The 15,963-nt window shown below is 38.8% G+C and overlaps 1 protein-coding gene across 4 annotated transcripts in view; it reads left to right on the top strand.

The window, feature by feature from the left end:
• The window catches only part of MLLT3 (MLLT3 super elongation complex subunit), a 218,090-nt gene that overhangs the window by 159,234 nt on the left and 42,893 nt on the right, over window positions 1–15,963 (top strand). For all 4 annotated transcript variants that reach the window (XM_007061680.4, XM_043546319.1, XM_027824159.3 and 1 more), the window contains one exon: window positions 209–811. In XM_007061680.4, the coding sequence (XP_007061742.1) occupies window positions 209–811 (603 nt within the window). The remainder of the gene's footprint in view (window positions 1–208; window positions 812–15,963) is intronic.

The following is a 15,963-nucleotide window of genomic DNA, read 5'->3' as shown; positions in this document are numbered from 1 at the left end:
TTCATCTTTAAAATAAATCAGCTATGTGTTTAAGATAAGATTGCCAATTTTTTAAAAGGGGGAACATAGAAGAATTGTTTTAACCTATGAATGTATTCTTAAAGTGAACAAATTCTACAGTTTGTAATCCATGTGTGTAGGTTAAATCTTGCGCTCATACTGTTTTTGTCTTTGTTTTAAATCTCCTCTGTGCTTATCCTTGTTGCAGGACCCCAATAAGAATATAAACGCAAACAGCAGCAGCAGTAGTAACAGTTTTTCAAAGCCCCATAAATTAACAAAGGAGCACAAGGAAAAACCGTCTAAAGACTCAAAAGAACATAAAAGTGCCTTCAAAGAACCTTCCAGGGAACACAACAAATCTTCCAAAGAATCCTCTAAGAAACCCAAAGAAAACAAACCACTGAAAGATGAAAAAATTGTTCCTAAGATGGCCTTCAAGGAACCCAAACCCATGTCCAAGGAGCCAAAATCTGAAAATAGCATCCTTACTATAACAGGTGGACAGCAGCAAGAAAAGAAGGCCCCTACAAAAAGGGCCCCCACTACAGATTCTGAGGAACTTACTGCCAAAAAAAGGAAAAAAAGTAGTTCGGAGGCTTTATTTCGAAGTTTTTCTAGTGCTCCCTCCCTGATACTTACTTGTTCTGCTGACAAAAAACAAATAAGGGATAAATCTCAGCTTAAGATGGGGAAGGTCAAACTGGAAAGTGAGACACTGGAGAAGAAAAAAGCTACTTTACCACCATTTGATGATATTGTGGATCCCAATGATTCTGACATGGAGGAAAACATGTCCTCCAAATCTGAAGTAAGTGTGTCTTGTTTTTGTTTCCATGTTTTGGGTTGTGTTCTCTATTTTTCTTCCTTGTTTTTATTTCTTTCAGGCAACTTTGTTATATCTGTGGATTCTAAATGGGCTTTTAGATCTTTTGTAAATTGTGCAAAATCATGGATGTTAACTATTGACTATTTGAATGTTCAGATGTTTTGGTTGTATTTTCATTTGGCTCATCAATCTGTTGACATTATAGATTGTTTACTTGCTTTATGGGAAATGTCTGGAATTAACAATGCCCTATCAATTTATTCCCCTTCCAAAGAAACTAATTTCACCTTTTGTGAGAGATTGGGTTGTAAGGGTTTTTTCATGCTCTGTGATGAGGATTTGTATTAGGAGGCAAAAAAACCTCTGTGGTCGGTTCTGTTAGTTACTAAGATATGAATAAAATATTAGTTCTATTATTTACTGAGATGGGAATAAAAGAAATGTTAAAGAATAATAGCTGCCCATATGCTGTTTTCAGAGGGCAAGTGTATGGTGCAGTAATCTACGCACATGCCCTTCTACAAATAACAATGTTGAGAACACTCGCGTCCTGATTAAAGCACAGCTTTTTGTAACAGATTTTTTTTTCTCCATGGGGAAAATAGCTCTATAATGAGCCACTGAAGATTGTTGTGTTTTCACTGAAAGGATATTGCTATAAGAAGTTATATGATAGCATTACATAACAGTACTAGAGAGACAGCCACTTCAGTATCAGTAGGCATTTCTGGGTTGGGGTAGAGGGAATGGTAACTACTAGTGCTCCTCTTCTTACCTTCTACCACGCCCAAAAGTGCAGAAATCGTTGCTTCTTGCTAGCTTTTGTTTGCACTCTTGCATGATACTTGAGTTATAGCACTTGGGCCACTAGAGAGCTGTTGGTAGTAAATATTTATATTCCAGCAGCACCCGGAAACCACAATCAGAATCGGAGGTTGTGCTCTCTGCTGTACAGATGTTGAGGGAGACAAAGTCTCTGCCCCAAAGAGTTTACATAGTGACAACAGAAGTAATATACAAAAACTGGGTAGGGAGGGAGACAATTAAATATATACATTTTATATATGCAGTATATTGGTATATTTCTATATTCATATTTGCAACCTTTTTTTTTTTTTTTTTTTAGTTTTTTTTAATTACAGAAATAGCAGTATTTTCCAACTGCCCTGGGTCTTGCCACTTAACACTGGCTACTTTCTTGTAGTTGTCACAGCTGAAGTTGGACTGGAGAAGGGATTAAAAGGAGGAATGATCAGATCACATATCAAGGAGAACAATCCACACGTAACGGGTGGTGTTGAAGTAAGGATGAAGATGTTTGTGGGAATGAGCAGACAAGTGGGTGGTCACGGTTGGTGTCTTTGGCTGAAGAGAATGGCTGTGAGTAACAAAAACAAGTGGATAAGGTCAGAGGGACAGAGTCTGAAGGGTCTTGAAGGTCCGGCAGAGAAACTTGAACTTGATATAGTGGAAGAAGCAGAGCCAGTGGAGGGATTTAAAGAGGGCAGTGGTTGGAGAGACTGTCTTCAGTAGCGCCATGTGATATGGACCAGAGAGTGAAGTGAGTGTTGAGGAGGAGGTTACAGTAATCAAAGCAGGAGATAAAAGTTTCATCTGTGGGCAGGGAGGATAGGAAGGATATTATGGAAGAAACAGCAGTAAGATTTGGAAACAGCCTAGATATATGGGGTGAGAAAGAGAGAGAGAGTCAAAGATGACTCCAAGCTTACAATCTTGAGAGACAGGAAGAATGACACTGTTGTCAACAGTGACCCAGAAGAGGGCTCTGGAGGAAAGATAGGGAAGTTCCATTTTGGCCAAGCAAAGTTGAAGTTGAGTGGAAGGCATCCAGAAGGTAATGGCAAGACAGCTGAGATGTGGCTATAGCGACAAAGATTGGGAGTGAAAAAACAACTTTGTGAGTGACTTATGTTCTCGCTTTTTAAAAGCTGATGATTATGAACTGCTGCAGTAATTCATGGATTTATTTACATGGAATCATTTGTATTAGATGTGAAGTGGATTTATATGCTCACCACAATGAAGGGGTGTTTTTTGGTTACAGTTAGCCATATATTAGCCGCCGGTTACTTTGTTTTAAAATGATATGCCAGTTGGTTTATATACTGATAGTTTATGGACATTTGGGTATCTTTCGCTTGTCAAAGAGTTTGCAATCATATAACCTATATCATCCCCAGAATTGTACATTAACATCTCTAGAAACTCCAAAATGGAAGGAAGACAATAAATCATAGCAAACTTTTAGCTGTTCAATACAGCTCAAAGCATGAGCTATTTTTTGTTGTTGGCTGTATTTTTATATTTGGTGAATGGGAATACATCTTTTTTTTTCTTTTCCTACGAGACAGGGCATGGCAAGTGTAATTATTAGCATCTGAGAGTACTGTACAGCAGTTTCGTGGTAACTCCATTGGTAATGCTCGTGGCCAGGATAGCATGACTAATATATATGATCTTCGTGAAGATTTGGTGTCCATGCTTTCTTGGCGGGGAATGGGCAGGAGAGCACTGCTCAGATGAACTGATAACGAAGAGGTCTAGTAGTCTGACTCATTTTGAAGTGTCTGAGACAATCCGTTTGTTTTGTGCTTTCCAATGAGAGGAGATAATGCTGGAATATTTCTGCACGTAAATAGTTAGGCCACCATTTATAAAGTATTTATATGTTTCTGATCCCAGATTAGTGATGTGCTGTCAAAACTCCAAAAAGGAGCATCCTCAAAAACTGTCTATGTCAAATGCTGCTTTGTGTTACCGTCCATGGGCAAAATACGACCCAAGTCCCACATTCTCGGCCAAAATCCATTAGTCCTTTCTCCCGCTACCACCCAAACCCCTAGCCATCCGTCCTTCAACCTTTGACCTACCACTCTTGAACCCATTCCCTAGCATCATATAGAGGCTCCTAAATAATCCTTCCAGCTAGTAGTTCTACAGCAGTAGGAGTGGGGGTGGCAGGCGGGTTGTCCCACAGCTTATCTGTAGGGTGGTTGGTTGTCTGAGTAGTGGATTGTCTTCACCTCACTATCTGAGAGGGAAGAGCTCTGCAAACGGAGGAGAGGAGAAGAGAGAGGAGAAAGAAGAGCTTCCCCGTTGCTCTCCCTTACTCTAACACTGTTCCTTTTGGTTTTTGAGATAGGCCAGTCTCCCCCGAGTGCTAGTGGTTTTCCCTTGCATTACATTGTTTTTGTTTTTACACTTCTGAAATGCTTATGTGCATGTCTGGATTTCTGTATGCCTCTAACATGTATAGTATAGTGATCCAACAAGAACTAGGGGTCACCAAATGAAATTAATAGGCAGCAGGTTTGAAACAAACAAAAGGAAGTATTTTTTCATACAATGCATAGTCAACCTGTGGAACTCCTTGCCAGAGGATGTTGTAAAGGCCAAGACTATAACAGGGTTCAAAAAAGAACTGGATAAATTCATGGAGGATAGGTCCATCAACGGATATTAGCCAAGATGGGCAGGGATGGTGTCCCTCTGTTAGCCAGAAGCTGGGAATGGGTGATAAGGAATGGATCACTTGATGGTTACCTGTTCTGTTCATTCCCTCTAGGGCACCTGGCATTGGCCGCTGTCGGAAGACAGGATACTGGGCTAGCTGGATCTTTGGTCTGACCCAGTATGGCCCTTCTTATGTTCTTATGTAATTCTCATTCTATTTAGTATGTTTGTATAATTTTTTCTAATAGATTTTTGAAGAAATAAAATGTTAATTAGTTTAGAGCAGGAGAAATGAGAGAGAATTGCAAAATCCAAGTAGAAACCATCTTTTTTAAAAAAGGGTTCCTTAATCTATCCTGAATTATTTTCAAGGATCATTCCTCTTTAGAAGAAAACTGACCTTAGAACGGTGAAGTGACCTAAGAGTAATTTTTTTTTAAAAAAAGCTGGGTATTTTTTCTGAAAACTTTTGCCTAGCTTGCACACTCATCTGTTTTTAAATGCAACTTGCCTCCTGAGACGAGTTTTAATTAATTCTCTTAGCAGACTTTATCTGTGATAGCATCTTCTATGGGGAGATGGGTGGAGGCAGGGAGAAGGGAATTAAAATACCTCCCTAAAGGTTGTAGAGGAATCTCAGTGGATATCGGCACTGTGTGTAGGGGTGGCGGTGTTGGTTAGTGTGGAAAGGAACTCTTCAAACCACCCGAGTAGAATTTTTATTTTAACTCTCCTTCTAGCCTGTTGAATGCCTCCTCTGCCCCACCCTATTCATAGCCCTGTTTAAACTGTGTGCAACTGGCAATAAATATCCCACTGTGGAGGCATCAGCTTTTGATTTTCAGGGGATGGAAGCTTGTCACAAGCAGAGAAGGTCTTTATTTTATCTCTAATGTGGCTTTTTAATGACTGTTCCCCTAGTGTGTGCAAAGGCTGTAAAACTTGGAAGGTACATAGTTGAACAGAATCCTCTTTGTAGCATGTCACTGGCAATGTTACAGCTATGGTTGAGATGGCGTTTTCATTCTAAATCCTTGTTGCCAGTGACTTCATAACTTTCTGAAAAAAATTACCCGTAAGGCTGAAATTTCTTATGCTTGTTGTCAGCCTTGAGGTGAATTAATTTTAACATGTTAAGAGAAGATGCAGCATTGTTAAGACAGCAGTTACCTAGAGCTTCACAGATAAACTAAAACCATTTCAAAAGTTCAAATTCTGCAGGCATAAGCCTTTGCTTCGGGCATGTAGCATTATTATTTGACTCTTCAGTCAGTCGGTTTTCCATTTTTCCCCTTAAGAGAAGAATTTAAGGCAAAAAGGAAGGCTACTGCAACACTAGTTGGGATTGTAAAGCTACAGAAATCAAGGAAATGTGTGCTACTTTGGGAGCCCAATTTATGTAGAATGGGAATTGGGGATTTCTGACTCTATTATGAGCATTTAGAGTTTATGGTGCTTAATGATTCTTAATGTGTGTTGTGATCCTACTGCATCTGCCTTTCTTCAGTATCCCAATTAAAATCCACAGGTGCCTTTGCTTTTGATACAAAGTAGGATTCTATGATGCAAGCACCATTTGCAGTGCTGTTTATCACTCGTCAGTGATTGCAGTAGAACACCCGGGGGATACCTAGATGTTGAATTAAAATAAAACTGAAATTCAGACTTAGAGGTCTGTAGGCTGCTATTGTTCACTGCCCATGGCAGCTAGTGGTGCCCTTTCAAAGGGAAACTCCAGAAGCAGAGCTGGCTGTTCTGAGCACCTGTTCAAGTCAGAAGTGGCAGTAGTAGGTTGTCATGAAACAGATTGGCCTTCATTGTGAGAGGAAGAAATAATAAGATGTGAAGGATGTCCAAAACCTCACACCAGCCATACAAGTGCAAAGGAAGTTTCCCATGGGGTTGGTTTTTATGGACTGGTATTAGGTCAGCCAGTTATATGTACCGTTGCAACCCAGAACTCCAACCAGTGACCCCATACCCCTTACAAAAATGTTGTACTTTTCTGGTAAAAGGCATTGTGAGTCTGGAAACTACAAGCCTGTGAGTCTTACTTCAGTAATAGGTAAATTAGCTGAAGGAGCCATTAAAGATAGATGGCTGATATATACCTATCTAATCTTAAGGTTATTTTTATAATGCCCATGCTAAACGACCATGTCATGATAGGAATAAAACATGTTTTCCTGTAAATTAAAGTTATGTGTCTCTGATGCATTAGAATTCTTTTCAGCAGGTCAACTATATGGAGTGTAAAGAAATACTGATGGACATAATTTATTTCAGTTTTCAAAAAGCCTTTCACAACAGGCTAATAAGGAGATTAAGTAGTCATGTGGTGAGAGGTAAAGTTCCACCATTGACTAGGAACTGTCAGAGAAACAGAAAACAAAGACTAAGACAAAACTGTCTCCATTTTAAAAATGGAGAGATATTAATAAATGGGAGTTTGCCGAACAGAGGCAAGTGTGTGAGCAACATGATGGCTGATGAAATTCAGTGTAGGCAAATAGAAGGCTATGCTTGAAGAAACCATTTGAATTATTCATATACGTTAATGGGTTCTAAACTAACTGTGACAACTCAGGAAAAGAACTAGATATCTTTGTGAAAAGCTCAATGAAGAGCATTTGTTCTATTTACAGTGATGGTCAAAAAGATCAAATAAGATGTTATGTTGTACTAAGGGGATAGACAACAGCAGTAATGAAAATATTATAATACTATTACTGTACGTAAATGAATTATATGCCCTCAGCTTGAACACTGTGTTCAGTTCTGGCCATGTTTCAAGAAATGAACCAACCCATAACTTCCTGAAGCTAGAAAGATACTTCTCCAATGGGCATGGTGAGACTATAATTTCTTGGTCAAATATTTTCTCACCTCTGTAACTGATTTACTCTCTGTGGTGTAGTTAGGTTTGATGTACAATTTACAGTTTTATGACAAAGAGACAGTTCTTCATAAACATTGATTGAGTATATATTTTCAATAGTCACTTAAATGTTTTTTCCTTAAGTCACTTTTTTTTACAACTTGAATTAGATATCAGAGTACAGATCAATTTCTAGAATTCAATGACAGTGATACAAGTGTCAGACCACCAAAACAACAATAACTTTTTGAATAAAGCTATAATCTGTTAGTTACCAAAGGACATATTTATTCTAGTTTCAGATGCTTTTTTATGCTTTAAGTGGAATATTGCAGATCACACACAATGTGAAGTAGTGTCAGTAATTATTAGTAATCAATATATTACTTATTCAACTGAGAAATTTTGTGAAGGTGTAACCTTGCCTTTGTGGGTCATAACTGAGAAAGCCAAATTCAGGACAAACTGCTAAGAAATAGGGCAAACACAACCCAAAACTGGTGGTTATTCTCCCATGAGATTTACCATACAAGCAACTAAAGTAAACTTCTGTCTCACCATGCTAGCTAACAAGATGTCATAAAAGCAGTTTCCTTCGGTATTTCAGTCCTTGTATTACCCCCCAGAACACTAGACTTTAGAGATGAGTGATTCTTTACAACCAGTCTCATCAAATAAAAGGTTCTTCAGATCCCAAAGGACCAGCCATACACCCAGGTCAATATATAACTCAGATCTTACCCAAAAATCACACTGATGCCAATCCTTTAGTATCTAAAATGTAAAGTTTTATTTATCAAAAGGGAAAAAAAGAAAGGTGAGAGTTAAAATTGGTTAAAGGAATTAAATACATACAATAATTGCAAAGTTCTTGGTTCAGACTTGTAGCAGTGATGGAATAATCAATTTTGACTATCCTGACACCAGCCCAGTCTCTCATCCTATTTTAGAGCATCCTGATGTTGCTGTAAGTTATGTCTGGATGTTCGTGGCCCCAGGGGGCTGATTTGGCAGGCAGATAATTGCGGGAGAGCAGTGGTGCTCTGCTCATGCTCTGTTTTTTCCTCCCTGCTTATGTCCCCTATTCAATGGACTGGGATATGTATCAGTATATAAGACAATAGATGTGCCTACACTGCATACTGCTTTTGGTGGCATGTAGAGTACATACCCTCTTAGAATGGGTATAAATAGTGGTGTAGACAGTGAGGCATTGCTTAAGTAACGGCAGACCGGAAGCCTGTGGGTATGTAATTTACAAATTTTTCCACAGACCAAGCAGAGCTTCCCCCATCCACACTGCTGCTGTTAGCAGTGTAGTGTCCCGCTGCCTCCCTGCTGCTGGAGCCTTTCCCTGCTCCAGGAAAAGACTCTGGCAATGGGGAAGCAGTGCGGAAAGGCTCCTGCAGCGGGAAGCTGCTGAAACTTTTCCCTGCTGCATTCCCTCTTCCAGAGCCTCTCACTGACACCAGTGGCTATGCACCACAGTGTGGACGCAGCTTGCTTTTCGCTACCGCATGTGGCTATGCATACCCCACACACCGCTGATGTTGGAGTGTAGTATAGATGATGCCCGTGAGAGCTGTGTGTTCTTTATCTCTAAAAATCAGACTATGCATTTAGGTACCTAGCTTTAGGCATCCAAACTTGAGATTTTACCTCTTATCGTTTGTGGTGTGCGACTGTACATGACATTTAGTTCTTTTGCCTACTGCCCATTTGAGGGGCAGAGATGGAGTTTTCTCCACATTACTTATGTCTGCCGACATCTAATTCAGCCTGTGGGGTGACTTTAAAACTTCATCTTTGAATACACACCCAAGGCAGTTTACCAATGCCTTGTAGGTGACTGAGAAAGTTAGATAGTGCTATATTCTGATTTTCTGTGGTCAACGCCCATTTTGAGTGTCAAATACCATGATAAAATTAAAGTCGGGGGAGGGGGGAAGCTGTCGATCCAGCCACATCTTTGGTTGGTGATGAGCACCCTGCACATATTTAATTATTTCTCTGCCCATGACCTATAGACTGTTCGTGTATGTGGTGACTTTTCTGTTAGCTGTGATGTATACTGCATCATTTGACATATTTTTGTTCCGTTTCTCTATTTGCTTACTCTTGCTTGTTGGCAAGATCAAATACTTTAATCTGAGCTCCTCTGTTGGTTGTATCACTTTCCAAATGTGTCATTGTTTTAAATAGGTTAAACATTAGCATTAGCAGCAGACTTGCTGTTCACTATACTGTAGGTCTTTTAAAAGACCCAGTAACATTTATATGAGCTAACAAAGCTATCCAGAAGCCCTTGTATATTGAGACAGTTGGAAATCCCACACGTGGGCCAGGGAATTATTTTACTGGCTTCAGTATGAAGAGTGCAAGGCATCAAGGGAAGGGAGGAGAAGGAAGACATATAAGATTTATAGCTTTATTGAGGCAGAGGGAGACTAGCACAGTCCACTTGAAAACTCCAACGACTTTTATCTTTGTTTTTTGTTTAAGAACAACTTTGAGAAAAAATTCAATGACAGGATGTTTGAGCTGAAGAAAATTCTGCCTGCCTGCTTCCTATATGGGACAGTGCAGCAGCACGATAACAAAGTACTTGACCTTCTTGTTTTCGCTGTCTGTGGAATCATGAAATATAGTGACATTCTCATAATATTTACGTGAACTGCTAACTGTTGTGTGAAATGGAGAAATATGAAGTCTTGGATCTATGTGAAATGTTTCCTCAGGCTAGAGCTGCCTGTTCTGAGTGGAGTAACACCGGAGAAGAGGATGCTGTGGCACTTCTTATTGGTTTGTCACCAGTTTCCTAGGTATAACAGAGAAAACTAGCATCTGGCTTTAAAGAAAACTATTACAGAGGAATTATAGAAACAAAGATCAGAAAAATAAGCACATGCTTAGGAGTGCCAGTTGACATTCTTAATTCAACTTTTGTTTAAATCCCAGCTCCATTGACTTGAATGGAATTTACCTCACTTATGCCAGTAAAAGTGAGAACAGAATTTGACCCTGGATGTTAACGAAAATGCATATAACTCTGTTATATATCTATGATTGTTGTGCTCCCCTGACTTTGCAACACATTCTGTGTATCCTCTTTGCCTTTGGTGTCTTTGTATATATCCCTGCAATTAATACAACAACATTATTAGTATTAGTTTTTTTTGGCATCCTAAAGCCTATGAAAATGCCAACTCAGCAGAAGTGCGTTAATCCATAAAAGTGTGAAGGAATGGTATTTAATGCACTGCATTGTGTGTGGTAGCAAGCCCAGACAGTAGGATAGTGAAGAACTTCAGTTATTAAATTGCAGAATACTTGATAGCTATTTAAATTACATTTCTCTCTAGAAAAAAAATTGTAAACTGCCTTACAGGAAGTCCATTGCAGATAATGAATCTACAGTAGTGAATATGGTTTTGTATTAAATTAACTGCTTGCATATCTTAAAGTAGTCTTAAAAGTTTACCCCCATTAGTACCCTTTAAAAGTTAACCATAAAATGCCACTTTACATCTGGCATAAGATCTATTAATTTGGCCATTAAGAATGTGCAAGAATATTTTTAAAACCCCCATGGTCTTGTAAAATTTCCAGGCTCTTATTAGCTGAAAAATCCTACCTTCTGCCAGGGCTTGGAGCCAAGGTAAGATCTTTTAGCTGATAACATTTAGCGTTTGAAGTAACAATAATGAAGTAGAAGTCCCTATGGAATTTTCAACTTGTTATTCATTTGAAATAAGCTGTGGGGGCTGCAGGGGGAAGATTATTTTTAAAGCACAGTTTTAATTTGTTGCTGCAGGTTAGACTGTGTTACAACTTTGACTAATTTTCAGACAAAATATTGAAAAGCCAATGAGCTTTGTGGTTTTGTACTCCTTGTGTTTGTATGAGACCTTTCTCTGTGTGAACTCTGGCTCCTGAGCAAGCTAGCTTCCACAGCCAGTGGTTCAGTGGCGCTTCAGAAAATCTCTTTCCTGTTAGATATTTTAGTCCCAGTTTCTGCATTTACACATGGATTAAAAAAAAATACTAAAAGACTCCAGGTGCATTTCATACACAAGCACCCGGAAGCCACTGTTATGGAGTCATTTGCCCACTGTACTCCTGTGCTGACGGTATTAAACTCTAGGCTCAAATAGGTGGACATGGTGGCCCTACAAGTGAAATATAAGCATGTTTGGTCAGTGCTTCTCTGTGGGAATAATGAGGCCCCTCAGAGGAGTGGGTGAAGCAATCAAGACTTGGATAACATGCTGATGGGCCTGGCATAAGACCCTGAGTGGGGTACTGTAGCAGTGCACTTTCAGATGGCTATACTAAGTGTATTTTGTTATTTTTCCGTTTATAACAGAAGCTGTTTTGGCTGTCCTCACTGAAACAGGCTGCACACAACAGCCCTCCTTATTGTAGTAAGACATCTACAGTGCATAGCACTGTTTTTTTAATAACTGAAAAAAATTAAACGTACAGGAGTACAAAATAACATGCATCTCCTTGTCTGCCACTTGAAGAAAGCTTGAACTCTTACGTATACCAGCAATTCTCAAACTGTGGTCATTGAGTCACTAGTAACTCATGTTTGCAGATGCATGAAGCCTCAATTCTTCACATCCCAGAACACAATTTCACACTTAACTAAGCAGTCCAATCTCTCTCTTGTGCCACTGTTTTCTGTAATTTACAGTGTACATGCTGCATACCTGGAATATTAATTTGATAAGAAATCTTTTAGAAAAGCAGGGTCCAATGCTGCAAAGTTGCTCAACATCATTTGATTCAGTGGGAGTTGAGTATGGTGAGTACTTCCCAGGAGATGCTCAGATCCTTTTGGGATTGGACCCTAAAGATGTAGTATACCACACTCATTAATTAAAATAATATAAAAATAAGACTAAAATTTTAAGCAGGTTGGGACCTGGATGGATGACCACCTATAAATACCTGGTACTCTAGCCTTGCTGCCTTTCTGTAAGAGCAATAGCTGCTCTCAATGATTTTAATATTTGATGGCTTTGACAACAACAACTCTTTGCAGGCCTCAATAAATGTTGCTTCTGATGTATGTGCACACACACACGTGCGCGTGGACATACACTCGGCTTTCAGTTACAAAAGGCCTTGTTTCAATTCCTTCCTGGAATGGATTTCTCACAAATTATTTCACGTTTACTGTGTATTCTGTTTGTTAGATATTCTTTTGGAGCTGTCCACATCAGTCTTTGTGATTTTTGTGTTCTTGCCAAAATCCACTTATGCATTAGCAGTCTTTAATTACAGTCACTTTAATTTTAACCATTGTGCATTAAACTGTTCTGTAAGTTGTAAGATGAATTACTGTTGAACCAGGAAGGTGAGAAAAGCTCGGTGAAAAGCTCTACTGTGGTAGTAACTTTGTATGTAAGACAGAGATGGTGGTTGTTACAATAATTGTTCTGTAATCCCTTGTTGGTTTATACAAATTTGAAAAAAACTTAAAAGAAAATTATTTAAAAATATCTGAAAAAAAATTGGTGTGACCAGCTTAAAATGTTAATCCCATGAAAGTCAGGAAGTTCAGTGAAAAGAAAAGGAGGACTTGTGGCACCTTAGAGACTAACATTTATTAGAGCATAAGCTTTCATGAGCTACAGCTCACTTCATCAGATGCATGCAGTGAAAAATACAGTGGGGAGATTTATATACACAGAGAACATGAAACAATGGGTGTTACCATACACACTGTAACCAGAGAGTGATCAGGTAAGGGGAGCTATGACCAGCAGGGGAGCGGGGGCGGGAAATGATTCTCACAGGAAAAATCATGTGTTACGTTATTGCTCAACATTGCTCAATGTAAAATACTGGTAAGCAAATAATACAATCTAATATGAAATTAGTGTTTTAGGCCCCAGTGCTGCAAACACTTTATACAGATGCTTTAATTTATTCAGAAGTGTAATTATATTCCCATCAAGAGGATTACTTGTGCATAAAGTCAAGCCCCTGCAGAAAGGCATTGCTGGATTGGGGCCTTATTTTTTCTATTTCAGCCTTATAAAATTCTATTAATCCATTAGCCTGCAGCAAGTAAATATTTTACATGAGTACGTTCAAGATCAGTGTTTTCATTGTGTCATTCTGTTGTGGTAAAGGACAGGGTATTGTACTTCTTGTCTGGGCTGGTAAATTCGTGAAAGTTTTGTCAGGCTGATATAATTATAGATGCACGTACTACAGGGTTCTGTGATCATGTGAGATTGTGATTTTTGAATTTCACAATATGTGTTGGATTAGTATATATTTTCTGTTCGCTGCGGACCAGATAGAAGGCTTTGTATAACTAAACTACTATTGTTCCACCCTTCAGCACACAGTCATTTTTAGTAGTAGCCTCTTGCATCTAAAATAGTTTGCTATATTCCAGATTTTTAATGTACTTTCACTCTTTATGTACAACAATCAAAGTTACTGTTGTTTTCTTTGGCTAGATTTGTACATTTTACCTACAGTTCTCCTGAAGATTCGTTGTCAAACGCCCCCAGATATTCATTAGATTAATTTGCATAACATTTCCCATTCAGAAGCTTGTAATCTAGCCTGATGATTAAAATGAATTTTCCACAACACAGTGTACATATAATTTAATTGAATGTTAAACTTAAAAACTGAGTAATCATGTCAAGTTGTATTTTATTGGACAGAATACAGAAAGGATTAGTCAAGCACATTACAAATGTTTAAATATCATATATGTTAACTTAGTTATAAGTTATTTCCTGCTGATCAGATAGTGCCATTAAAAATCCTGCAGCATTCTGGTAACTGTTTAAATGTGATACGGTATCTTAGGAACGTTGGGGAATCCTGTCCTAATTGGTAAAAAAGTGTTTTATTTTCCTCATGGAATGTTACAGTAGGAATGGTTATGAAGATGACCAAATTTTGAACTGAAGGATTGGATGGTGGGGACAGATGAATGTATGGTAGATATTTTTAGGAAGCTAGGAAGGTACACATTGGGGAGGGGAGTTTGAGGGGTGGGAAAAATGGGGCTTGTTCCCCTCTCGCAGCATCAGAGCAAGGCGAAGGCTGGCTCACAAAGAAAAACAAAACAAAAAAAAGCACCTCACCCTGTGGAAGGCAGGTTTTGTAAATCTGACCATGAGGCGACTTGAATAGCCTTCAGAAACTGAGTGATTTCCAGTGTCTTTCATTTGTTCCCTCAAAGATCATAGAAGATTAGGGTTGGAAGAGACCTCAGGAGGTCATCTAGTCCAACCCCCTGCTTAAAGCAGGACCAACCCCAACTAAACCCCAACCACCCTCCTTGGGCTGGGTCCAGAGGAAGTTAGGATAACCACATGTAATAGGCATAGGGGTGGGTGGTAGTGATCCCTGAGTTGCTTGTGCACTAAGCTAACCTGATCTGTCATGAGGCCAATCCACAGGCAAGTGTGGATTTTAATTCCCTTGTCTAATTAATGGTATCTCATACTACAGCATGTTATTTTGAGGTGAAACCATTATTTAGGTGCATACAGATTTGCTGATCTAGCTTGCTTGTGTGTGACTCTGGAGCGCCATGGTATTTGCTGACTAATGCTGATTTATTTTTGAACTCCTCCTCAGTGTTTCACCTGTTGAACAGAGGTGTAGCAGAGCAGCACTAGCCCTTTAGGGGGAAATTATTATATGTAATTTATTGCATCAAGGATTTTTTGCATGCTGTTAATTTTGGGGGCATATATTAGAATCTTTGTGAAGATGCTGCTTGCCATATTAAGCCATAAACCACTTGGCAAATTGACCGAAATGAGATTGCATGTTGTAGCAGTCAATGTCATACTGTAGTGTTAGGAGGTAGGGAGGTATGGATCTAGGAATTTACACTTCTCATCTGAGTCTGTTTTAAAAAATCTGCAAAACTTCTCTCTCACTCTGAGCTAAATCTGAAGAGAATGATTAAAGGAGACAGATAATGTATCCCACTATCATGGAAAGAGCTGGGGTTTTTGCTGAAGTGAAGGGATATCTTTTCTAATACCTTACTATCATATGAGAAGATTTTTCACATATCTGAGGATAATAGATACCAGGGATTGTAGTAACTGAATCAGTGGCCCTGGCATTCATTACCTCTATCAGAAAGCCATTGACTGACTGATATTCCATCCCTATCTCACCTTTTTTTGATGATGGTGAATGGGGTTTCAGGACAGAAGTAAATCCCAAATCTCTGCTTCTTTCTGTGAACTCATTTTAGTCATTACCAGGAATAATGGTAATATTTTTAAATGATTAGTATGATCAGCTGCGGAAATATTGTTTAAACCAGGCCAGAAAAGAGAAATGTACATTGAAAGTACGGTATTTTAATTTCTTACTTTTCATTGTATGAATAGTCTTTCCATTACCAGTGTTGATTTAATGAAATTCAGTTAATGTAGTGTAACTCGGGATTTAAATCATATGATCCCCATGCATGGGCACCTTCTACGATAGACTGAAATCTCTACAGTGGCTAGGATTGTCAAATGAAAACCCATGGTCTGAAGATTCTAGATGCAACAATAGGATCTTAGAGTTTCACAAGTTCAAGGAGGGGGGCTGTAAGGGAAATATACACTCCATAGTGGTGTTGGTGAGTTACTTTTGCTTTGGCAGTAAATCATTACAAGTACAGTAGATAAAACTTTGCAAGTAAAACTTTACAATTTTAGGCAAAGAATATGGTTTGTAGATTTGATGGCTCTACTTGATTTATTAGTGCCAGATCCTCTGAATACAA

The sequence above is a fragment of the Chelonia mydas genome, chromosome 5 (genome assembly GCF_015237465.2).
Source record: "Chelonia mydas isolate rCheMyd1 chromosome 5, rCheMyd1.pri.v2, whole genome shotgun sequence".
In the NCBI taxonomy this organism is placed as follows: Eukaryota; Metazoa; Chordata; order Testudines; family Cheloniidae; genus Chelonia; species Chelonia mydas.
Note: the sequence above shows the minus strand (reverse complement) of the source record. Positions and strands in the feature narration are given on the sequence as shown.